A 26,290-nucleotide genomic window follows, 5' to 3' on the forward strand; every position below is an offset into this window, starting at 1 on the left:
TTCTCCCCAGTAGGCATTCCAAAAGGTTTTTACAAAGGAGTTTGCGGCTTTCTTTTAGAAGATAAACTCTTCACATTTCACAAGGAGGCTGATAGATCTTGATGGTGCTCACATGCCTCTTCTTTCTCCTGGAAATGCTCATGAGCTATGAACAAGGAGTTCTGTCAGTGATCTATCAGAATATTGGACTGCTGTGAGGTAGTGGTGCTATAGTCCTATGAATGCTAAATATTCAAGAACTGCTTGTATTCTCTTCAAGATAATTTCTAAGCAAATGTTGGAGAGAATTAAGTACTTATTACAAGAAATTATAGTGCAAGTACTTGTAACTCAACATGTTTTATTCAAAAAATATTTGTTAAATGCTACTATGCACTTGTACAAGACATTGGAGATAAAAAGATAAATTTGGAATCCTCGTAGAATTTAAGTTTTTCTCTTCATTTGTAATATGGAGAAATTAATGAGAGTATGGAAAGAGATAACTGTAAAAGACAGACATATAAAACAGTTAATTATCTGAATAATATTAATATGAGAGTAATACATAAAATAAGTATATATGCAATAGGTACTACAATTTCTAGAGATTACTTTTGGTTGAGATGGCAAAGAAAGATTACCTAAATAAAATCACTAGCCTGGAACTTTAAAATTAGGTAGGCATATAGGATGAGGGATTCAAGTTGGGGTAAATGATATAAGCTAAACAGAGACATTTTAAAAATAAGATCAGGATCCAAGTCAATCCCAATAAACTTTGGATAGAAAATGCAATCTGCAGCTAGAAAAAGAACTATGGATATTGAATATAAATCAACACATGCTATGTTCACTTCTTATTTCTGTTTTTTCTTTCTTTTCTGTGGTTTTTACCTTTTGCTCTGATTTTTTTCTCCCATCATGTTTCATAAAAAAATGTGTATTTAAAAAATTAATGTACATATAAGAAGAAAAAATTTAAGAATTAATAAAGAAAAGAAGAAAGAATAGGTTACTAGGATTTAAAAAAAAAAAAAAAAGATTAAGAAACATTGAGAAAACGATTTAGTAATGCCAGATTCATGTTAAGCATATTAACGTTTTGCTTATTTATTAAGGGTTTGGTATCCTTAATACTTTACTTTACTTTAAATATCTTTGATATGGTACTTTAAATATCTCTGATATGGTATAGTTTCTAGGGAAATATAGCAGTGGATTTGGGGTCCCCTGACCTTGGGGAGGGCTTCTGTTCTGGTGTATATTTGATTCCCAAAGTCCTCTAGCTTTGCACTCCTTCCCCCATCCAACCTAGGAATGCAATTGTTCTGACAGTCTGCCTGATTCTGGAGAACTCTCCTCAAGTCGTCATCATAATCAAGTTAGTGAGAACCAAATTGCAGAGACCACTCTTCCTTCCTACCTATGAGCCATAGAATTAGCATATCTATGATAGAAAGCTAGATAAATATGTCTCCTTGCTTCTGTTTCACTGCTAATTTCTTTTGTAAATTTAGCCTGCTTTTTAATGGTGATATAATTAAAACCAATTTTGCCCTTTGGCTAAGGAGATGGGTTTAAACCTGTAAATGAAACACCTGGAGACACCTGTCTATGAACCCAAACTTTTGGGGTCTTTTTCCCAATCTCAAGATCCTTATTTGATTAAATTGTAAGAGTTTCATTCACCACTTTTATAATGTTTTTCATGAACTTTTATAGAAACTTTGGTCTAACTATAATTTTGAAAGATTGAGGTATCAGTCTGTTAGCTTATTCGAGTTGTATTGTCCTATCAATATGTTCTCTTATTTTCAGTTACACTTTAATAGGTGATAGTAAAAGATTGTGTGAGATTGCTGGAAACAAAGTTGTATGGAGTGGTGATGTTCCAGTTTGCAAAGGTAATTAATGGATTCATACATTTAAAGAGTTTTTTTTTGCATGTATATTTGTGAATTAGGCACTATTTGTCTTTTTGTTATTCAAATGCAAATCAAAATTCATGTTGAAATATATTCATCTTCAGATGGTCTTGAAACCTAGTATGATAATGCAATAAGCCCCAACTTATAAATTGGTTATGTTTCTAATATTCATTTGTGAACTATGACATTATTCTAGTTTAGCTCACCAAAGCACATTCAATCACCTGTATCTTAAAAGTTTAAAGGAAAGAGAATATCTTTTCTTGGGGAAAAGCCAAACCCAAAGCAAAAGTTAGAAATAGGACACTTTTCCTTTTTATGTCCTCCTATCTCCTGGTGTCCTTTAAGGACACCTTTAAAACCCAAAGATTCCGACACCCTGTATCCAAGCCTACCTTCTAAAATACTCCCTAACCTTGAATTATATACATATTCTTGCCTTTTCTGCAATCAGGCATCCTGCTCCTTTTATCTTGCTATCTCAATTAGGATCAAAACAGTTGGAATTAATTTACACCGAATGTTCCAGTTCAATAATATAAATATTTATTTATTTATTTTTTTTTTGGTTTTTATTTAATAGCCTTTTATTTACAGGATATATGCATGGGTAACTTTACAGCATTAACAATTGCCAAACTTCTTGTTCCAATTTTTTACCTCTTATCCCCCCACCCCCTCCCCTAGATGGCAGGATGACCAGTAGATGTTAAATATATTAAAATATAAATTAGATACACAATAAGTATACATGACCAAAACGTTATTTTGCTGTAATGTAAATATTTATTAAGTGCCTGCAGTGTAGAAAACACTGCTAAACACCAGAGATATAAAAAGGAAAAAACAATTTTGTCCTCAGGCCTTTGATAAGGACCAGCATTTTAAGAGATATATGGGATATAACATTATATAACCTATATGATAAATTGAAGAGTGAGAGGCCACTAACAATTAGAGGAGTCAGGAAAAGCTCTCTATTGTGAGAGTGGGAGGATAGCACTTGAGTTTGACCCAGAGGAAGCCTGAGGATTTTTAGAAGTGAAGGTGTGTGTTCCAGGTGTACACAAAGGTATGAAGATAAATGGAATTCTGAGTTTAGCTGAAACCTAGAATTATAAAGGGGATAATTTGAAATAAATCTGAAAACTTAGGCTAGAACTAGACTGTGAAAAGCTTTTAAATGTAAAGCTTAAGAGTTTGTATTATTTTCATCCTTCTAAATAATAAGGGGCAGTTGAAGCTTCTTTAACAAGGTAGGTACATGACCATTGACACTGTCATTTAGGAAGCTTATTTTGGCAGAATAGATTATAGAGAAACTGGATGCAAGGTGATCAATTAGAAGTATGATGTATAAAAAGTTGGAGAGACATAATTTCTGGGTAATCAATCATTTTATTAATAATGCTAGCATATTATTAATAAAAGAATGAGGCCATCTCTCTCAGACTAAAGCCAAATCATGGAACCCACGCAGTACTTATATGCCTTTGAAAGTGGATGTTCCTGATTGTGCAAATCAACTCTGTTTAACAATTAATGAAGAAGAATTAACCTATTGGAGGGTGGACCTGTTTTAATGAAGGATTAGGAGATGTGACTTTGATCATGTCATTTACTTCTTAATCACCCCCAGCCTTGGACAATTTAATCAAAGAATTTATCCCCAGTTAAATCTGAGTAGAACACAGTGGACAGGAATTCATCTAGATAAGATGGTCTGGACAGCAAACAAGGAAATAGGACCATGAAAATGTCTGTATCTTCCCCACAATTGCCTATTAATATATCATTTCTGTCAGAAGATTATAATAATAATCCAGGTAAGAGGTCAAAAATATTTGAATTTCGGGGGTTCTCATGTGAATGGAGAAAAAAGGATGGAAGTAGGGTTAGCTAAATGGATGTAAGGGATGAGTAAGAATAGGGAGTTCAGGATGAAAAGCTGCAAGCTTGAATGATTGAAAAATAGTGATGTCTTTTGCAGAAATAGTTAAATTTAATAGAGAAGAGAAATGGAATTACAGGAAAGATATGTTGATTGTCTATTAAACTCTCTGGAGAGATTGGTATTCTGAGAAGAAGTAGTGTCCTAACTATATTAGATTTCTTAATTGGTGAAATTTCAGACCTCTTTTGTCATAGTGAAATGAAAAAAAGTTTAGAAAGATCTTTTTGAATTAGGAACAAGAATTCTAGCCAAGTTTTGTTCCTTTCAGTTTATCTCTGCTTGAAAAAGTCTTATTTATTAAATAATCTATTAGATACAAAGTCAAAAGCCCTGAAATCAAGAGAAAAACTGCCTTCTAGAATTTTACATTGTGTGCTTTATAACACACAAAACCCAGAAAAGTAAACATAAAATATTTAAGGAAGGAGAGGGTGAACTAACAACTCTGGGATCAGGAAAAGATTCCCAGAGGAGATGGCACCTGAACAGAACTATAAGGGAATAATAGTAGGAATCTAAGAAGTGGGTGTGTATAGCGTAGAAGAGAGGAGGAGTCATGAGAGCCAAGGAAGGGATTTAATGCACAGGGAGTAGACTGTACAAAAGAACCCCGAGATTGGACAGCTGGTAAATATTGTCAAAGGTCTGACCTAGGTGAAGGCCACAAGTGGGAGGTAGCCATCTCCCCATAACAAATCCCCATTCCCCATAACAAGAATAGGGAAGCTTCATAGCTCCTTCTCTTTCTCTGCTTCTAGAGCTCCAAAGACTCGCCTCCCCTTTGCCCTCCTAAGACTGTATAGTTGTGTGTTTCTTGGCAAGGATATTCCCTGTACATAGATATAGGTAAATGTGTCCTAATGCCCAATATGCAGGACTCCAGGCTTTCTCTCCCACGTGATTTTTTCCAAAGTAAAATACATCTTTAACTTATCCAGCAAAAAAGCTTCCTTAAGGTAGTATTCATAATGCTCCCAAATTAGGAACTAAGTATAAGTAGTTTCAAGGGTGCATGTAGAATTCAGAGCCAACTCTCTCTCTTGCTTTTGCTGTGCAGATATCAGTAATGATAAATAAAAGCAAGCTTGATATCCTACGAATCTATGGGCAGACTCTGGCTTCTCTTCCTCTCAATCTATTCCTTCACATAAGGACTGAAAAGCCTCATCCTAATTGGATCAAGAACAACCTTAGAGTTGAAGTCTTGTTAAATAGGTTAGAAGTTTTGTCACCTTGAATGGAGAATAATTTTGGTTCAACAAGTGAATACAAGAAATACTTGACATTTAATTTTTCTTTCCCATAAGTTGTGCTATTACAGCACACCTCCAAATATCAACATAGGGAAGACAGGATGCTGACAAAAGATTTGTTCAGCTATGGTGAGACCAGTGACTTATCGTTTGACTCAAGTGTTAGAATCGATTTTCACTTATTGGAAGTAACACGCATTTTTGCGATAAAGATGGACAATAGAATACCATGCCCCTCAGATTAAGGTGATGGATTTCTTGGGGAGGGTTCCTTCTTGATTTATAATAGTAAAAGACTACTTTGAAAAAATAATCCTATTAGGTTTATCAGTCTTTGGTAGAGCTAAAGCCCATGTCCCATTCTTTTTTAAAAATCTGCCTTTAACCTAATTCAGGATGACAGGTGTTTAGAGCTAAAATTGATTCTATATCTGGAAATGTTATATAATCCTAGGGTGGAAATGATTTGTATAACGTATGCTTCTTGGATTTGTAACAAGACCACATAGGTATTTGTAGATTTATCATGTAAGTATTTCCTCGAACTTAATTTGAGAAAAAATCTGTACTAATATTTTCACATAAAAATTCACTGTTAATGCAAGAATATCATCTTTACAAATGGAATGAAAATTGTCACTCACAATCCTTACATGGTAGGTTTACATTTGTGTTACTTGTCATCATTTGAGTTCTTTGCTGATTCAACTTTATTTTTTTTATAATAGCTTTTTATTTTTCCAAATACATGCAAAGATAGTTTTTAGCATTCACCTTTGCAAAACTTTGTGTTCTAAATTTTTCTTCCTCCCTCCTTCCACCTACAAAAATATTTATAGCATTTCTTTTTGTGGCAACAAAGAATCAGAAATTGAGCAGGTACTTTTCAATGGGGGAATAGCTGAACAAGTTGTTATGTATGATTATGATGGATTGCCTATTCAGCAAGCAATCCAATATAGGATAAGCATGTGCAATTCTTCTAAGCATATTTGCACATTATGCTGTGCAAGAAAAATCAGATCAAAAGGGGAAAAAAAAAACAAGTAAACAAACAACATTAGCAAAAAAATGTGAAAATACTGTTTTGATCCAAATTCAGTCTCCATAGTTCCCCATTCAATTGCAGATGGCTCTCTCCATCACAAGTCTGTTGAATTGCCTGGAATTACTTCATGCTTGAAAAGTTCCAAGTCCATAACAGTTGATCATCACATAATCTTCTTGCTGTGTACAATGATCTCCTGGTTTTATTCACTTCACTTAGCATCAGTTCATATAGGTCTCTTCAGGCTTCTCCAAAATCATCCTGCTGATTGTTTCTTATAGAACACATGAGTCCTTTTCCCTCTTTTGTGTTCTTTTTGGGAATACAGACCTAGTAGAGACATTACTGGATCAAAGGGTATGCACAGTTTGATAGCCCTTTGGGCATAGAGGGAACATCCTTTTCTACAAATATTTTTAAACTACTTTAAATATAACTAAAAGACAAAATTAAATAATAGTATTAACAAGTTCTAAGTTAATGATGTTACATATAAAGAAAGCTTTTAATCAATAATAATGTGAAATTTGTAACGAAAACAAAATCCAATATATCTTTGAATCCCTCTCCCCTTTTTTAAAAGTTATTATAAGCTATAGTTTTGATCTGATTTTGGGTTTTTTGAGACAGTTTAAATAGATAGCTCTTTGGTAACCTTCCCTGAATCCTAAAATTAAAGTCATGTCTCATCTAGGACTTTTCTATAACTCTTAGTCTTCAGAAAGACATAGCATCAAAAACTCTGGTAGGTTTTACAAGTGTAAACTTATTGATATTTTAGTTTCAGCAGGACTTGACAAAATTATTTTGCATCTAGGAGTTAGTACACCTTTCCCTAGATAGATGCTTTTTTAGAAAACATAGTTACATTTAGATGTGTTTTCAAATAGTTTTTAAAAAAGACACATCATATCATTTTTCTATCCTGAAGTTCTGAAGAGCAGTTTAGAATTATGACCAAAGGACTCTAAAGTGGCATAACTCTGACCCTGCAATATCACTATTAAGCTCATATGCCAGGGAGTTTAAAGAAAAAGGACACATGTGTATAAAGGTATTTATAGCCTCTTTTTGTGGTGACAAAATTGGAATTGAACAATGCCTGTCAATTGGGGAATAGCTGAACAAGTTGTGATATATGATTATGATGGTATTGTGCTATGAGCATTGAAGAGCAGGATCGTTTCAGAAAAACCTGGGAATATATATGTGAACTGACAAAAAGTGAAGTGAGCAGAACCAAGAAACCATTGTACACAGTAATGTGTAATATTTCACGTAATATCTGTGAATGATTTACTATTCTGATCAAAATAGTAATCTAAGATAATATTAAAGCATTTATGAAGGAAAATGCTGTTCCCTCCAGAGAGAGAACTCATGAAGTCTGAGTGCAGATTGAAGCTTAATTTTTTCCACTTTAAATTTTTTTCTTTTCTCTTTATTTTTCTTTGTGTCATCTTCTTTACAACATGGCTGACATGAAATCATGTTTTGCATAATTTCACATGTATAATTGATACTCCATTTCTTGCTTTACCAACAAGTGGGGAACAGGTGGGGGGAGAAAATTTGGACCTCAAAATAAAAAAAAAAAATCAATGCTAAAAATAATAAATATACCTTCAAATCAAACAAAAAAAAGCAACCACCCTATTTCTCTCAACAGAAATAAAAGCAAAAAATTAGCAAACTTGAGTCATTGTAGGCTGATCTGCAATTTTATTCCTTCCCTTCCCAAACTTGCATAAGATTTATCATGAGCGTTTAGGGGTAAGATGGAACAGACCCTTGAGTGAGCAGACTACATTAGAGGATTGGTTAATATCTCCTGTTATATGATATACCAAAACCAACATTGTTATATCAGGGTAAGTGAGGAATTTGAAAGATGAGTACATCCAGCCCACGTTTAGGTTTTTTTTTGTTGTTTGTTTGTTTTTATGATAGCAACAGCAGCAAGATGCAAAGTGTCATTTATGCTAGGGTGGAGACCTTGTTCCATCTCAGATTGGTAGCTTCTTTCTAATCTTTCTAGTCCCTGTAGTCCTCATATCAATCCTGTTGACTGAGAAGTACTTCCTCTTGTCCCAATAAGTCAAGACTTGGGAACATTATAATAACTAGAATTGAGATTTTTATTGCACTTACATGTGACTTAATATTTAAGTCTTTACCTTTCCATTTGCTATCAGATAATTATTTTGGAAATTATATGGCACGATATAAAATTGAATCGTATTTCACAGGATTGTTCCATACACCTAATAAAAAATCACCCTTCTCCCAAAACTCGTATGCTTTGTAATTGAGAAGATAATATACATCCTCCTCCTCATTTGTATGGAACTAAATTAATTTGGTTCACTTTACTTCTAAGAAGCAGTAAAATATAGCATAGAGGTAATTAGTTATCTAATATTTAAAAAACTTTTCAAAAATTAGTTTTCTAATGTATCTTCATTCCTGAGTTCTAAAATTTATAACTAGAAAAACCATTATTATGTAGTTTAGCTCCTAGTTTTGTGGGGGAGCGGGATTTAAGATTAAATGTGAAATTTTTCTAAAACTATTTCCTTATTTGTTATGTCGAAAAGCAACAAGTAAATAACAAAAAATAGTCCTTAATTTTTATAAATAAGAAAACAGAGTAAGAAGTAAAATACTAATCAAATTCTTAATTCATTGCTCCTTTTTACTGTACTATTTCCTTAGCAGTGAAGGAATACATAGGAGATTACTTGTGGAACCTCACAAGTGAGGTACATGTTCTCTATCTCCAACCAGCCTCATATAGAAGGAAAAAAAAACACTTGATTTGAACCTCAAAAACCTGGATCTGAATCCTGGGTGACCCTGAGCAAGGCTCCCATCTTCTGTAGATGGTTCTTCTCTGATTCCTCATCTGTAAAGGCTTTATAGTAGCTCTTCAAGGTCTTTTCTAGCTGGAAATCCTCTGATTCTGATATTTCCTTAGAATTTAGGCTACTCCTATGAATTATATGACCCATGTGCTTCCATCTCAGAAAATTTATTTTCATTTGACCTTTGTTACTGTTTTTTTCTATTTGTAGAGAAATCTTCCTTTTGTTTTTGGTAAGTGTGCCTTTTGCGAATGACCTTCCTTGGTCTCCAGTAGAATACTTTACCTTTTACAAACTGCCTTTTATTCAAGATCTTTCAAGAGTCATTTTATATTTCCTTTCACAGGCCACTTCATCTTAACACTTAATATATAAAGAACTTAAAGTTTTAAAACATTCAGTGATTTCATTCCAAAATTTTATTTTTTTAATTAGTAGTAGGGATAAGTCCTATAAATGCTTTCATTGATTCATCAACTCACCATGAAAAAATACATTTTGTGAACCAAATTCAACTTGGTAGATATTTATTTAACTCTTAATTCAATAGGGCTAGTCCCAGAAGCTCAGCAGCAGTGGGAATAAAAAGATAAATGACTAGAAAAAGTTAGCTCTATAAGATGATTTTTGCCCATCCTAATCAAATTACCAAAGAATTATTTTATAGAGCTAGAAAAAAGAACAGCATTCATCTGAAGAACAAAACGTCAATAATATCAAAGGAATCCTTTTGAAAAAAAGGAAGGCATCAGGGTTGTACCAGATTTCAAATTATAATGCAAAGCAGTAATTACCAAAAAAATCTGATAGTGGATAAAAAAATAGATATACAATATAATTAGTAACTCTGAGATACTAGGCAGCCATCAGATAGGCTAACATGACAGAAAAGAAATGACATACTGGAGTGGATATGGAAAACCAGGGACACTAATGACACCGGTTAAAAACTGATCCAGCCATTTTGGAGAACAATTTGGAACTTGAGCAATACAGTTATACTTAAATTTTGAGCCAATAATACTGTTACTGGTCTGTACCCCAAAGAGAAAAGAAAAAGTACATGAATGTTCAAAAAAATTTGTAGCAACTATTTTTGTGTTGGTAAAGAATCAGAAATTGAAATGATGCCCATCAGTTAAGGGAATGGCTGAAGTTTTGGTATGATTGTGGTGAAATACTTATGTGCTGTAAAAAATGATAAACAGGATGGTTTTAGAAAACATGGGAAATTTTATATGGGCCCTTCCAAAAAGAAATGAGTAGAACATTCTACACGGAAAAGTATTGTAACAGTGATGAACTGTGAATGACTTTGGTGCTCTGATCAATACGATATTCCATGACACTTCCAAAGAATTTGTAATGTAAAATGCTGTCCACCTTCAGAAAGAGATCTCATGAACCCTGAGTGCAGATTGAAGCATATATTCTTTCACTTTATTTTTTTTTGCCTTTTTTTTTTCTCTTACAACATAATTAATATGGAAATATGTTTTATATCACTTAACCTATGTAACTGAATTTGTATATCTTACCTTCTCAATGGTTGAAGAACAGCCTGGGAGGGAGGGAGAGATTTTAGAACTGAAAATTTTTTAAAAAGATTTTTTTTAAAGATGTCATTTGCCCCTGAATGTGATATATCCAATTTTGCTTTATATTTAATCATGTTTATCATTTATTTTAAGGTGTTTTTTTTTTTTTTTAAATCATTGGGAATCACTTTTTCTGTCCTTGAGATACTATTATACATACCAACTACTGATCTATTCCTACTTCTAAAATGCAGTCTTTTCAAAAACTTCCTAAATTTTCTTTTGCAGAAGTCAGATGTGAAATTCCACAAGTTGACAATGCAGTCCCAATATCCGGATTTGGACGCTCTTATACTTATAGGGATACAATTATTTTTGAATGCAAAGAAGGTTATATCTTACAGAGTAATGACAAAATCACCTGTGAAGCTGATAATAATTGGAGCCCTGCACTTCCAGTTTGTTATAAAGGTATAAAAATCAGTCTTTTACTTCTTTCACTTTGCTACTTCTAACATGAGTAATAATACTAGAGTGACTTTAAAGAAATCATTGCTTGTCACATTTGCAACTTGTACTTGTTTACTCTGACATAATATTTGCCAATATATTCTGCTTTAATTGTTAATATTTTCAAGGCTCACCTCAATTGTTGCTTATTATTTGAGGACCTATGGTCATTTTCCTAGTTTTAGTGTTCATCTTTTCACCCCTTTCTCAGAGATTAAGACTTTCTACTTCAGTTTGTATTTATATTTTTTATATTGGTGTATGGAAGTAGATGTTTTATATACAGTTTATACTTGGATCTATATTTTTCTGGATTTCGGGCCAGATATCTGTCAGTGATTTCTTTGTCCCTGAAACCCTATTTTTTGTACTTTAGTACCCTATAGTGTCCTATAGTATCCTATAATGGTTATAGTAATTTAACAGTGAGCGGCTATTTGTGGGTTTGAGTTAGACTTGGCTGTTGCTTGCATGTGTTTTACTACCTATTTCTCCGTGGAAATAGGTCACCTTATTCCTATCCATTTCCCTTACTCCATCTGTTACTCCAATGTTCCACTGAAGATCTAACACTTTTTCTACTCTGCTTTTGGAATGCTGGCAGCTGTATGGGGATAAAATTTGCTTTCATCTTAAACCTTTTCCTTTCCTAATCTTTCCATCTTCTTTCATTTTACTGAGAACCAGTGACCACAGCTAATCTCCTCCACCCTTTCCAGTGATGGTTGTACTTTCACTCTCACCCTATGTCTCATTTGGTGTGACTGGGGGATTTGAAATTCCTTTCGCTCCCTGTGGCCTCTTATATTCCATACCTTTATTTACCACCATCATTCAGGAGCCCTGCCACTCCACATCTGCTCCCTAATTAAGATTCTAATAGTTATTTTATACCAGCTTCTCGAACATTCTTCTTCTATGCTCACTGAGTGAAGAGCCTGGCTTTTTCATCTTTCCGCTCCCCAGCTTCTGCCTGCATAACCAGGGACTTGCGCTTACCTTGGTACTCCCTCCAGTACCCTCCCCTCTGCTTTCTTTGGGTTTTTTCCATCACCTGATTCTCTGTCCCCACCTCAGGTACTCGTAGAGACGACCATAGCCTTGATCTTGTCTTCTCTTGTGTTCCCATTTGTGTTCAGAAATGCTGTCTCTGAATCCAGTGAACTGCCATTCGGATTTTGTGTCTGCTCTCAGCTACAGGCTTTGTTCTTCGTGCATATCATGGCCTCCAGTTACTCTGCCAGGACGTCACCCAGGCGTTTTCTTCATTGGCTCCTGTGCCAGCTTGGCCTGTTGATGAACAGCTGTGATGCTATTCTAAGGCCCTTGCCTTCTACTGCTTCAGTGTCCCATTTCCCTCTTTCTAGTCTTTCCTTGTCAAACTTCCTACTGTCCATTGTTTTTTGCTCTTTTTGTGTTTGTCAATGAAGCTGCAAAAAATCACAAAACCATGCTAGCTGGATCTACTACCAATTTATATTACTTTATCTCAACTGAGCCTCATTACTATAAGGAGTTCTTTTTATACCTTCCTAATCAATTCATCATCCCACTCACCACAGTAGTTTTTTCCATTTCTCTTCAAACACTAATTACTTTACTCTCGCTCACTCTTTAAGCTGAGAACTTTGTGTCTTACGTCATTGACAAAAACATTGGCAGCGCTTGCTGAGAGCTCCCTCTTGTCCCTTTTTCATCTTGTATCACTCAAATGTCTGACTGCTGTTGTCTCCTTTACTCCCATCTTCTTGCCAAGACTAGCCCCTCTACCTGTGGAGATAATCCCATTTCATTCCTTCTTGGGATTGATCTCTGTCATCCTAGCTCACTTAATCATCTCTAACCTTGCCTCTCTAGTAGTCACTTTCTGTGTCTTGAAACCTTTTCATGTCTACTCCCTCCATAGTCCCTTATTTGATTTGGTTGTCCCTGCTGGTGGTCCAGGATCTCTCCTCCCCTTTGTGGTTAATCTGCCCAAGAAGACTGGAACAGCTTTGGTGCTTCCATTACCTTCACTCTCGTTCTCTCCTCTCTTTGTAGCTTCACTAATGGCCTCATCACTCAGAGAAAACCGTTTTCTCCAAAGTCTTCAGGGACTTCTTCACTGCCAAGTCTCAGTCCTCGTCCTCAATGTCTCTTTGAGGTTCTTTACTCTGTGGATTATCCTCTTCTTCTTGATCATTTCTTATCTCTTGGTTTTCACAGCACCAGTCTCTCTTGGCTTTCTTCCTGTCTGTCTAACCAGTCCTCCTTCTCCTTTGCAGTATCTTCACTCAGGTCATGCCCACTAACTGGAGGTTTCTCAAGTTTCTCAAGAGGTTTCTCTTCTTCTTCATTGGGTTCTCTATGTCATCAGTTTTCATGGATTCATTTATACCTTTTCTGATGATTCCCATCTCCAGCTGCCTGATGGACATTTTGAAATGGGATATATCTTAAACACTGTGTCTAAAACTGCATTCGCCTTTCCTTCCCAAATGTCCCTTCTTTCTGATTTTTCCAATACTGTCAAAGACATTTTCCTCCCAGTTCATCAGGCTTACAATTGAGTTTACCACCCTTGACTCCTCACTTCCCCTCTAATTCCTTCATTTCTAATGTTAGGAAGTTCTGTTTGTTATATCTTCAAAATGCTGTGTTTCCTCTGACACTGCCACTACCCATGCTATTTTGAGTAGCTTGCCTCATCTCTGCGTTCTAGTGAATCCTCCAGTCAATTGTCAAATTAGTCTTCCTGAAGTACAGATGTAACGTGGCTCTTCCCCTCCTCCATTCATGTAACTCTGGTGGCTCTCTGTTGTCTGCAGGGTCTGATATTAAGTCCTCTGTTGTTCAAAACCTTTAATTACCAGAACCTCTTATATTTTTCCAGTTTTCTTAAATGCATTCCCCTTCTCCCCTGTATTCTCTGTAATCCAGTGACACTGAACTCCTTGCTGTTCTTTGCACAGATACTAGATATTCCCATCTCCCAGCTATAGGCATTTTTTTACTGAATGTTTCCCATTCTTAGCTGTCTTTATCTCCTGGCCTCCCTGGCTTCTGTAAAGTCTGAGTCAAAATTCTTTTTACAAGAAGACTTTCTAAGGGGCAGCTGGATGACAGTGGATGGAGTACTGCCCATAAAGTCAGGAGGATCTGAATTCAAATCTATCCTTAGACAGTACTTCCTAGCTTTGTGGCCCTGGGCAAGTTCACTTAACCCCAAATGCTTCACCACCACCCCCTCCAAAAAGAAGACTTTCTTCCCTCTGTTGTATATGTATGAGGGAAGAGAATGATTGTGTGTGTGTGTATCTTTTGTACAGAGTGTTGCATATTGTCTCCCCCATTTGACTGTGAACAAGGTCTTTTTTTTTTTTTTTTTTTGTCTATCTTTATATTCCCATCTCTTAACAGTTGCAGTCTTGTAGCACACTCTTAATATATAGTTGTTGACTGACAATAAAGGAAAATTATAGGAATTTTTATTTTAGGAAATGAAAAGACAAAACTGTAACTTTATACCAATAAGAACTGTGGTTCTTAAACTTTTTGACATAATCTATTTTTCTTTTTTGAATTTCTAGGAATTGTTATTCCTCCCACTAAAAAACCACCTGTCTCAAGTCGTCCATGTTTAGTATTTCCTTATTTAATGTATATTGTTAACAATCTTACAATACTTTGGGTCATCATTCATTGATCATCTTCACCAAACCCCAAAATTAGGTGATGATACAAATGATTAAGAAGTGCAGTGAAAAGGAAAGGGAAAAAGACTATAGTTCAATTCTTCTCCCATGTCTATTTCTAGTGATATTTAATGATTCTTGCTGACTTATCTTCAGTAAGGTAACATGACAATGTTTTTTATAGAATTCATTATAGGGTTTTTCATTTTTTAGAATTCAGTCCATTTATTGTGTTCTGAACTGTTGAAGGTTCTTTGAGCTTGGGAACTGTTCTCATTTGACCAGTGTGATATTCCTTGTACTTATCTGATACTTTCCTGATCCTGCTCAGAACCTCACCATACCCTGCTGTTGCTGAGAGAATGAACGGAGATAGCAGTCACCTCTCAAATGGCATCTAAAATTTCATTAGTCATAAAATAATAGTTGGAAAGAGCCTTGGAGGCCATTTAGTTCAATCCCCTCATTCTATAGATGAGGAAAATGAGGTTCAAGAAAGGTAGAATGACGCAAGTAATAGGGTTAAATTCTCATTGGAATATAAAAGCTTTACAAATTCTTATTGAATAAATATAGAAGTTTTTCAAATTCTTTTTTCCTTTTTTTGGGGGGGGAACTAGATATTATTCAATAAAATGCACTGTCCCATTTCTTACATTCATTTATCCTCTGCCTCAGGTTTTCAAGAAGAAATATCCATTGTTTTTCACCTCTTTCAGATTTTTTATTTTATTTTGCTAAGGCAATTGGGGTTGAGTGACTTGCCCAGGGTCACACAGCCAGGAAGTGTTAAGTGTCTGAAACCAGATTTGAACTCAGGTCCTCCTGAGTAGAAAACATAATAATGTTTTCTAGAAGCAAATACAGAAGAACTGCAGTTCTAATTAAGCCTTCTAGTCTCTGTCCAGGGTAAATGTTCTTCTGATTTTGGCACTTGGAGGGTTGTTTAGAGAATCAAATGTGATAACATATCAGTATGTGACTGGAATTTTTTTCTCTGGAAGAAAGGCCTATAAAATATTTAGGTTAGGAATTATTTTATGTACTGTTAAATACTGTAATTGAAAGAATCTTTGGTCTAGTATTCCCATTTAGGATATGGTTATAGATTCTAGGAATTTCTGGGGGACATAATATAAAAAGCTAGCCTGCATTTTATAAAAATTAAGTTTATTTGTTGACTATCATTTTTACTTATTGGCAACACACACTCTCATGTTCATTGTAAATAAATGTTTATTAATGTATTTCACTCTATGATATAACCAAATGTATATTTAGTTTTATTTTTGCAGTTTTTCCAATATCTTTTTTTTTTTTTTCTGAAGCACTTGGGATTGACTTGTCCAGGGTCACACAGCTAGGAAGTGTTAAGTGTCTGAGACCAAATTTGAACTCAGGTCCTTCTGATTTCAGGGCTGGTGCTCTATACACTGTGCCACTTGGCTGCCCCCATTTTTGCAGTTTTTCATAAGAGTTAAAGCAAAAATACTTATATGGGTTTGTAAAGTTTTCATGGTAATGAGTAGAGTTTAAAAATTATTAAATAGAAAAGAATAGCAATTGGTTAATAATAATCGAAGTTCATTAAACAATTTCTAGAGATTAAAAGTACAAAACTTTAATATTATACAGATAAAGCTAAAGCAACATTTTTTGAATGGTTTTTTTTTTTTTTTTTTTTTTATTAAATCTGCCCTGGGGGTGTGTGTGTCTTTTTTAGTAACTGCTATTACTTCCAAAACAGAACCATCTATCTCCAGTCAGCCAGGTTGAGTAATTCAGCATTTAGCATTTTTATGCAAATTTTAATTGTTTATGATGCTATTCACCCCCTTTCTTTTATATATGCATTCTGATACTATACTGTCTGTAAGGAGGGAAGTAGAAAAGGATGTATATTCCTTTCATGTCTTAAGTCAGTGGTTTAGTGGCTCTTTCTGACTGTTCCTTGGTGAAGTCTTGTTGTTCCAGGGTTTTCCATTTTTCAGAAGACATGTAATTTGATTTAATAAAAATATATACTATGAGCAAAGTTCTATACTAGGTTAGAACAGTTCTGAAGTGAACAGGAAAGTTCCCCATCCCATGTTTTAAGTGAACTTCAGAGTAGATATCAGTCTATTTTTAAATAAATTTCTTAAAAAATAAATCCTGATATCTGTTGACTTTACATCACTCATTCACATTTCCCAATGTATCCCTTCCAGGGAGAAGTTCTCTATAACAGTAAATTTAAAAGGGAGAGGGGAAACAATTAAGCAAAACTAATAACTGCTGCTCAAAATGTTCTGTCTTTGATCCTATATTGTTTCTTTAATTACCAAAACAAAACAAAAAACCTATAAGAAAGAAGAAACAAAATATGTTCAATTGAGGAATGGCTAGACTTTGAATAGAATAAATGATTATTGATTATTGATCATTAATAAATGATAAAAGGGACATTTGCAGAGAAAACTGAAACTAGTATGACTGATACATTTATATCAGTACATTTTATACAATAACCACAACATTGTAAAGAAAAATAATCTAAAATTCTGTTTACTATAACAAATGGTTATGACTTCAGAATAATTCTTTTAGCCATTTCTTATCAAGAGAGGTGATAGACTCAAGTTATAGATAAAAACATACATTTTTTTAAAATGTTCAGTAAGTGGAACACTTTTTACTTTACTATGATTGTTACAAGTTGGGTTTTCCCCCTGACCTTGGAGGGGATGAATTTTTAAAAAAATATTTCTTTTAAATTAAAGCTTTTTATTTTCAAAACATATGCATGGATAATTTTTCAACATTGACCATTGCAAAACCTTGTGTTCCAAATCCCCCCCCCCCATTCCCTAACCCCCTCCCCTAGATGGTAAGCAATCCAATATATGTTAAACATGCTAAAAATATGTTAACTCCAATATATATATATATATACATACACATATATATACATACATATCTATATAATTTCTTGTACACAAGAAATCACAAGAAAAATCAGATCACAAAGGGAAAAAATGAGAAAAAAGCAAAATGAAAACAAACAACAACAAAAAAAAGTGAGAATGTTATGTTGTGATCCACACTCAGTTCCCACAGTTCTCTCTGGTGCAGATGGCTCTCTTTATCACAAGACTATTGGAACTAACCTCAGTCACCTCACTGTTAAAAAGAGCCACATCCTTCAGAATTGATCATTGTATGATCTTGTATATAATCTTGTTGTTGCTGTGTACAATGTTCTCTTGGTTCTGCTCAATTTACTTAGTATCAGTTCATACAAGTCTCTCCAGGCCTCTCTAAAATCATCCTGCTCATCATTTCTTATAGGATAACAATATTCCATAACATTCATATACCATCAGATTCTAGTTTCTTGCCATTACAGAGAGGGCTGCCACAAACATTTTTGCACATGTGGGTCTCTTTGCCTCCTGTAAAATATCTTTGGGTTATAAACCCAGTAGAAACACTGCTAGATCAAAGGGTAGGCACAGACGCTTTTCCTCTTACTGCTTTCCATAATGTCCACAGTTATGGGAAGAGAATCCCAGTGGTTACATTTAATCTAGTCTTTATTGAACACCTACTGTGTGGCTCTGGCTGCAAAGATAAAAATGAAACAGTTCTTGCAAATTTCAGGCTCATAAATGCGGGGCATGGTCGAGCCGGGTAAGCTTTACAAAATAGAGAGAAGGTGCTCCGGGTGGCTTTGACATTAGCTAAAAGGGGAGTCGATTTCACAACTCTTCCCCATCCCGATTTCACTGATGGAATTGGAAGGGCAACTTGCAACTGGCTGGCAAAAAGTTAGCCCTACTCCTGGGAAGCTTTGCTTCTGCCTCACTCACCTACTTTCTTGTGGGATAATCTGTTTCATATTGGGAACAGAAAGAAGGGGAGAAAGCCAAGTGAGAAAGCAGATTGGTAAAGTATGACCAGAGCACACAGAAAGAAGTTGAGGTAAGTTATCTTTCTCACCCCACTATTGGTAGCTTCTTGTCTCCAGTAGCAGACACTGAATCCAGCACAGAACAGAATCAGAATTAAAAGTAGGCTACCCCTGGCAGCAGAGAAGAGAGCCAACTGTTGTTTCAAGAAGAACTTGGGCCAGGCACTGAGGAGAATAAAGACTGAGGAAATGTATCTGAGCAACCTATCTCAACAGAGGTGCTGCTCTCAAAAGTCGCAGCCTGAGAATATTAAGAGAAAGGACATGGAGGTCCCACAGTACTAGAGGCAATTTACTTAGACCACATATCTTTCCTGCAAGTGCATCTCACTACCAATATCTGAATTTGTGTATCTGGGAAAGAATGAACCCCAAGTTTATGGAATGTGGGGAGGTCGAATTGTTGTGTGGCTACTTTCTTACAATCTTATCCTAGTGTCTTTCCCTTGGATCACTGTACCTATGGGCTAACTTTTTTTTTTTTAAATTATACTTTTTTATTGACAGAACATATGCATGGGTAATTTTTACAACATCCTTTGCACTCACTTCTGTTCCAACTTTTCCCTTCCCTCTCTCCATCCCCTCCCCTAGATGGCAGGCAGTCTTACACATGTTAAACATGTTAAAGTATATCTTAGATACAATATATGTGTACAGATCCGTACAGTTCTCTTGTTGCCCAAGAAAAATTGGATTCAGAAGCAAAATAACCGGGAAGAAAAACAAAAATACAAGTAGTCCACATTCATTTCCCAGTGTTCCTTCTTTGGGTGTAGCAGATTCTGTCCATCATTGATCAATTGGAACTGAATTGGATCTTCTCTTTGTCAAAGATAACCACTTCCATCAGAATGCATCCTCATATAGTATTGTTGTTGAAGTGTATAATGATCTCCTGGTTCTGCTCATTTTGCTCAGCATCAGTTCGTGTAAGTCTCTCCAGGCCTTTCTGAAATCATCCTGCTGGTCATTTTTTACAAAATAATGATATTCCATAACATTCATATACCACAACTTACTTACCCAACTATTCTCCAATTGATGGGCATCCATTCATTTTCCAATTTCTAGCCACTACAAACAGGGCTGCCACAAACATTTTGGCACATACAGGTCCCTTTCCCTTCTTTAAGATCTCTTTGGGATACAAGCCCAATAATAACACTGCTGGATCAAAGGGTATGCACAGTTTGATAATTTTTTGAATGGTTGGATCTGCTCACAACTCCACCAACAATGCATCAGTGTCCCACTTTTCCGGCATCCCCTCCAGCATTGGTCACTATCTTTTCCTGTCATCTTAGCCAATCGGACAGGTGTGTGGTGGTATCTCAGAGTTATCTTAATTTGCATTTCTCTGATCAATAGTGATTTGGAACACCCTTTCATATGAGTAGAAATAGTTTTAATTTCTTCATCTGAAAATTGTCTGTTCATATCCTTTGACCATTTATCAATTGGAGAATGGCTTGATTTCTTATAAATTAGAGTCAATTCTCTGTATATTTTGAAAATGAGGCCTTTATCAGAACCTTAAACTGTAAAAATGTTTTCCCAGTTTATTGCTTCCCTTCTAATCTTGTTTGCATTACTTTTGTTTGTACAAAAGCTTTTTAATTTGATATAATAAAAATTTTCTATTTTGTGATCAATAATGATCTCCAGTTCCTTGGTCACAAATTCCTTCCTCTTCCACAAGTCTGAGAGGTAAACTATCTTATGTTCTTCTAATTTATTTATAATCTCGTTCTTTATGCCTAAATCATGAACCCATTTTGATCTTATCTTGGTGTATGGTGTTAAGTATGGGTCCATGCCTAGTTTCTGTATAGGTTAACTTTTTAAAGATAAGTGTATTTGCTGGAGCTCATGAGCTATAATTTTAGGAGTGTGAAGTCACCAAGTTCTTTGAAAGTTCCTTTGAACTCTAGAGATAAGAATTTTTCCCTTTTGGGCCCTACCTACAACCTTCAAATGTGCTGTCAGAGAGCATACCTTGTGATATAATACTTAACAATAGTTGTTAGTACTGTTAATGATGACACTAAGTTAACCCCTTCAAAAGATTGAATTTTATTCAGCATATTCTTTTAAGAAAGCAAGGAATTTGCAATACAATTTATATTTCTCTCCAAAATACTTTTAAAAAATTTAAACAACTTTGCTGTTTTAGAAAGTGAACTTCAATTACCCAGGAGGCTTATTCATGTGGAATAGAAGTGCCAAATAAATGGAAATAATGCTATATTTTAAATGTGTTTTTAGTACATTAGTCAATTTAAGGTGTGAATTATTTTCAATTCAGTAAGTATTTCTTGAGCAACTACTAGTTTACTATATGTTTTTCTTGAGTAACCAAAGGTAGGTTAAGTACAAGAGGCATGAGAGAATGTAGAAGACAAGTTCTCTGTTCTTCAGTACATTAGTCTTTAAAAGAGTACCTAAAAGATGTTTAAAGTAATTACTAAAGAATGTTTACAATGTCATTTGTCAACTGCATTGAAATTAGTATGAGCTGTATAGTTTATAGAGACCTAGCCCTTCAAAAGAACTCTTATCTTCTTCCCCTAGTTAAAACACTCATTTCTGACATCAGTCTGAGCTCTCGTGATTACCTGATGAATGACTAAAAACTCATTTAATCCCCTTTTATCTACCTGCCTCCAGACCACTGTTTTACCTCCCATCTAGCCATCCATAAGGAAACCAGGGCCTGTTCAGCTCAAGTATCTTTTCATATGATGCAAAGTTTGTAGAGAATCTTTTGGTATATAATGTACTGAGACATTTTCAAGGGTTTTTTGCTTTGGAAGCTTTTTGAAGAAGATAATTGCATCAGTTATTCAAAATATGTTTTCATTTGCTATTCCTTTTAACTTTTTCTGCAGTTTATTTTGCATCTACACTTTTTTGATGACTATTCCTTTTTTAAGGCGCTTTTCCCTTTTGTTTCCAGGTAGCTGTAATGCCCCACAGCAGTTCCTTACTATGCAGCTGAATGCCACATTCATAAATAAAAATTACTTTCCTATTAACAGCACTGTGACTTTTGTGTGTCGGCCAGGACATACACTCAGTAAATTTGGTCAACTCATCAGTACCTGTCAGGAAAATGGAACTTGGTCATCTGTCTCAGGGTCTTGTAAAAGTGAGTAATTCTGCCAGTATAATGTATCTTAATTTGTTGTTATTGGAATTTTCCATTCATGTATGTTGAACTATTAAACTGTTTTATTTCTAATTTTTTTTCAATCACAAATTTGCTTCTATGAATATTTTGGAATTGGAACAAAATGAGCCACTTATTCATTCCAATATTTAGCTCTAGCAGAAGGGTATTCAATTAGGCTAGGCATTGAGGTACGATACGAAAGTTTATTCAGTTCAGTAAAGCTCCCCTCTCTGAGATGCCCAGGATGTCCCATCAGCCAAGCATCAAGGCTCCCTAAAGAAGTGACATTACCAACCTGAGCCTTTATTTCTCTGAGTTCATTAACTGTTGCAAAAGGCATCAGAATTTTGTAAAGTGGAAAGTTTGGCTACCTTAGTGGGAGATGGGATTAAGAAATTGCCCTTCCACGCACTATATACCACAATGATCCCAAAATGGATGTATATAACCTAGATAGTCTGAAAGATCAGACTATAAAAAAATTAGAAAGGAACTAGAATAAGTATTTTTTGCAGCTTTGGCTAGAGGGAGAATTCTTTAATCAAACAAGGCAAAAGAAATGATCACAAAAGACAAAATCAGTAGTTTTAGTTTACATGATATCAAAAAGCTTTTGCATAATCAAGGGAAGCTTTTGATTAAGGAAAAAATCTGTAATCTCTATGATAATGTCTGATATCCAAATAAGGAACTCATACAGATATTAAGATCATTTTCTAGTAGATCAGTTGTTAAAAGACTATGAACATGGGAGCAGCTAGGTGGGTCAGTGGATAGAGCACCAGCCCTGAAGTCAGGAGGACCTGAGTTCAAATCCGACCTCAGACACTTAACTCTTCCTAGCTGTGTGACCCTGGGCAAGTCACTTAACCCCCAGTTGCCTCAGTAAAAAAAATTGCAAATTGTTAGTGATTTGAAAGATTGCTCAAAATCACTTAATAAGAGAAATGCAAATCACAAGAACTCTTGAGATTTCACCTCGTGCTCAGAAGATCGCTAAAGATAGGCATAGACATTATTGGAGGGGCTATAGCCAGATATTATGCTGCTAGGCATTTACTCTGAAGCAGCTAGGTGACTAAGCAGATAGAATACTGGAGCTAGAGTCAATGAGACCTGAGTTTACATCCAGCAACAGCCGCTTTTTAGCTATGTGACTCTAGCTGCAGAAGGAAATGGCAAACCACTCTAGTATCTTTGTCAAGAAAACTTCAAATAGAGTCATGAAGGGTTCAGATATAGCTGAAATGACTGAACAGCAACCAAGGCATCAACCCAAAACTAGTCAAAGAAAAATGGGTTTTACTCATCAATGTAAAATTCTTATCTAAAATATAATATGCTCTGGGAGCAGGTTTCTTGGGGGGGGCTTTTATCTGGAGGCATATCTCTCCTTGGTTCTGAGAGGCCTGCCTTCTCTGGCTTCTGAATCTCCTAGACTGCCTTTTCTGGCTTCTGAATCTCCCAGACTTTCAAGTGTTTGTGCTTCAGCCTCCAGCCCTAACAAAGATACAAGATGTTATGAATCTGTCTCAGGCTCCGAGAGCTTCTAGTGCACTTCTCCTTCTCGCCCTGAGAGCTTCTTGCTTATATGTCCCACACTGAGTGTACACCAACCATTATATCACTAGGAAACCATTATTTGTTGGAGGATTAAATCAATGCTAAACTAGGTTTAACCATTGTCTTCTCAATTCTACTTGGTACCTTGTTTCAAGTTCTGGCCCATAACACGTGAAAATATTCATGAAACACTCTTTTTGTGCTGGCAAAGATCTATTGTTAGGATCAATCAAAATGTGATGGGTGGATACACTGGGATATTATTGTACCATGAAGAATTCAGTGAGGTATGGGAAGATTTATATGAATCTAGGCACAGTCTGAAAAACAGTGTCTAGTACAGTGTATTGTAAGGGGAAAAATTAAAAAAATGAGATTGCATGATGTGTAATTATAATGAGCAAGATTAGCCCCAGATAACAAATGAGAAAATGTACACACTTTCTTTTCTTATAGAGATAGGAAACTGGGAGTATGGAACATGATTTGTGTCCTTAGAAAGTTAATGTGTTGGTTAGTTTAGTTAAATTTTTTTTCCTCTCTTTTAAAATTTGTTACAAAGGTTGGCTCCATGATTAGAGACAAGGTGAAGGAACTATTTGAAATTGAATAGTTTATAAAAATCAATCAATTAAAATGAAAATTTTAATAATAAATTTATATTCCATTAAAAAAGAATACTTTATATCTTTTGACTTTATTTGGGAGGAGGGGAATAGCTCTTGATCTTACATGTTTATATTAAATTATATTATATTAATTATATTATATTACCTATCTATCTTGACTGCTAGATTTTTGTCAGAAATATTCAATGCGAGCTTTGTATAGTTGAGAGTTTTCTCAACTATTTGATTTCTGGCCTATTGATTTTGTTTATGTAAAATCTTTTTTAATTTTATGTAGGCAATATCGTCTGTGTTCTTTGTATTGACCACGCTATTCTTTAGGAATTTTGCCTGTAGCTAGGTGGTGCATCAGCCCTGAAGTCATGAGGTCCTGAGTTCAAATCTGGCCTCAGACACTCAACCCGTCCTAGCTGTGTGACCCTAGGCAAGTCACTTATTCCCAATTGCCTTAGCAAAAAAAAAAAAAAAAAAAAAATTCTGCCTCAGCCATAGACTTCTGTTATCCTCTATTTTTTATGGCATACTTTCATATTTAGTTTGCACATCCATTGGAAACTCATCTTTGTATATGGTATAGGACACTATTGTAAATAATCTGTTTTCTTCTATACTATTTTTCAGTTTTCCTTGCATTTCTTTATAAATTTTTATTCTTCATATTTATAAATCTTATCTAAGACCTGTAATGAGGTCTACAACAGATGAATCAAGAATATATTCTGGTGAATTGAGGACTTGATTTGTATTTCAGCACAGAAAACCTTTCAGTCTTTGATTCATGCCAGAAAACATCAAGGAACATGTAAACTTCATAAGAGCAGGGGCCGAATTTTTGTGTCTATATTTTCCATCTCTAGCTCATAATAGGCATTTAATAAATGCCTAAAGGTTGGTTGGTTAGTTTGTGCTATATTCAGTATACTTGACAAGTGGTATCATTAATATTCTTATGTTATTTGAGGTGCTGATTTTGGAGGCCAAAATCCTGAAATTGAACCATATCTCTGACCCTTAGTATGTGTGTTACCTAGCCCTTTTGAATCAAGTTTCCTAACCTTTTGTTTTTTGGGGGAGGTTTTTGTTTGTTTGTTTTTTCTTTGTTCAGGCAAAAAGCTTTTGATTAAGTAAAACATCTGTGTAATGTCTATGATAATGTCTGATATCCAAATAAGGAACTCACACAGATGTTAAGATCATTTTCTAGTAAATCAGTCATAGATCAGGGTCACACAGCTGGGAAGTGTTGAGTGTCTGAGCTCAGATTTTAACTTGGGTCCTCCTGACTTAAGAGTTGGTACTCTATCCACTGGGCCACCTAGGTGAACCGCAGTTTCCTAATCTTTAAAATGGAGATAACACCTGTAGAACGTTCCTCATTGGCTTTCTCTGAGGCTCAGATTACATGTTTTACAGATAGGTTTTTACAGATTTTTTACCTGACTTAAAGTATATCAATGTCTGTATTGCTATATAGCTATTGATATCTATCTATATTTAATATACCACTTTTGAAAATTTTACAATGCTTTTTAAGTGTTGACTTTTTTTTTTTTTTTTTTTTTTAAACCAGAAAAATCATGCCCAAATCCAGAATCATTAGATAATGGTCGAGTTGAAATACTAACTGATATCCTGTTTGGTTCTCAAATTGAATATTCTTGTGAAGAAGGGTAAGTTGTTTCTTAAGAAGTGTAGTGTGATTTAACCATTTAGTTTTGTGATTTTGTTTCTCTGTTTCTAGAGCTTGTAAAACAGCCCACTGTGATTGTCATTCATATCTTGTTGATTGTAATTCAGTGATGGTTTTACAACACTTAACTATCATGGTGTGAATTTTTGAAGGCCAGGCCTTTGTTAGTACAGGCTCTGCAGAGCCTATTAACCTAGAAAGTCATTGTGGTATACTCCAATGATGGCCTACATATTGAGTGCTCAAAGTGCACAAAGGCCTGCCTTCCTAACAAAGTTTGGAAATGGTATTACTTCACTGAGTAAGGTAATAAACTTTTATATTTTTGGCCGTGATAACTCTCAAAGGTTCTTTACTAATATGCAGAAGGATTGGTTTTTGTTTCTTGGAGGGCTCGCCCACACTAATGAAATCATAAATCACTGAGGCATTTTAGTATTTATTTATACCCTCATTGTATTATTTTGGTAGCATGAATGTCATTACGATAGAACTACTCTTCATATTTCCTGCTATTTGCAGTACTTTTT

At 35.0% G+C, this 26,290-nt stretch overlaps 1 protein-coding gene across 1 annotated transcript in view; it reads left to right on the forward strand.

Annotated features, from left to right (window-relative positions):
* The window catches only part of LOC100920900 (complement component receptor 1-like protein), a 66,336-nt gene that overhangs the window by 14,201 nt on the left and 25,845 nt on the right, over nt 1-26,290 (forward strand). The window contains exons 5-8 of the mRNA XM_031968577.1: nt 1,801-1,891; nt 10,801-11,038; nt 21,663-21,854; nt 25,641-25,740. Of these exons, the coding sequence (XP_031824437.1) occupies nt 1,801-1,891; nt 10,801-11,038; nt 21,663-21,854; nt 25,641-25,740 (621 nt within the window). The remainder of the gene's footprint in view (nt 1-1,800; nt 1,892-10,800; nt 11,039-21,662; nt 21,855-25,640; nt 25,741-26,290) is intronic.

This window comes from Sarcophilus harrisii, chromosome 4 (genome assembly GCF_902635505.1).
Source record: "Sarcophilus harrisii chromosome 4, mSarHar1.11, whole genome shotgun sequence".
In the NCBI taxonomy this organism is placed as follows: domain Eukaryota; kingdom Metazoa; phylum Chordata; class Mammalia; order Dasyuromorphia; family Dasyuridae; genus Sarcophilus; species Sarcophilus harrisii.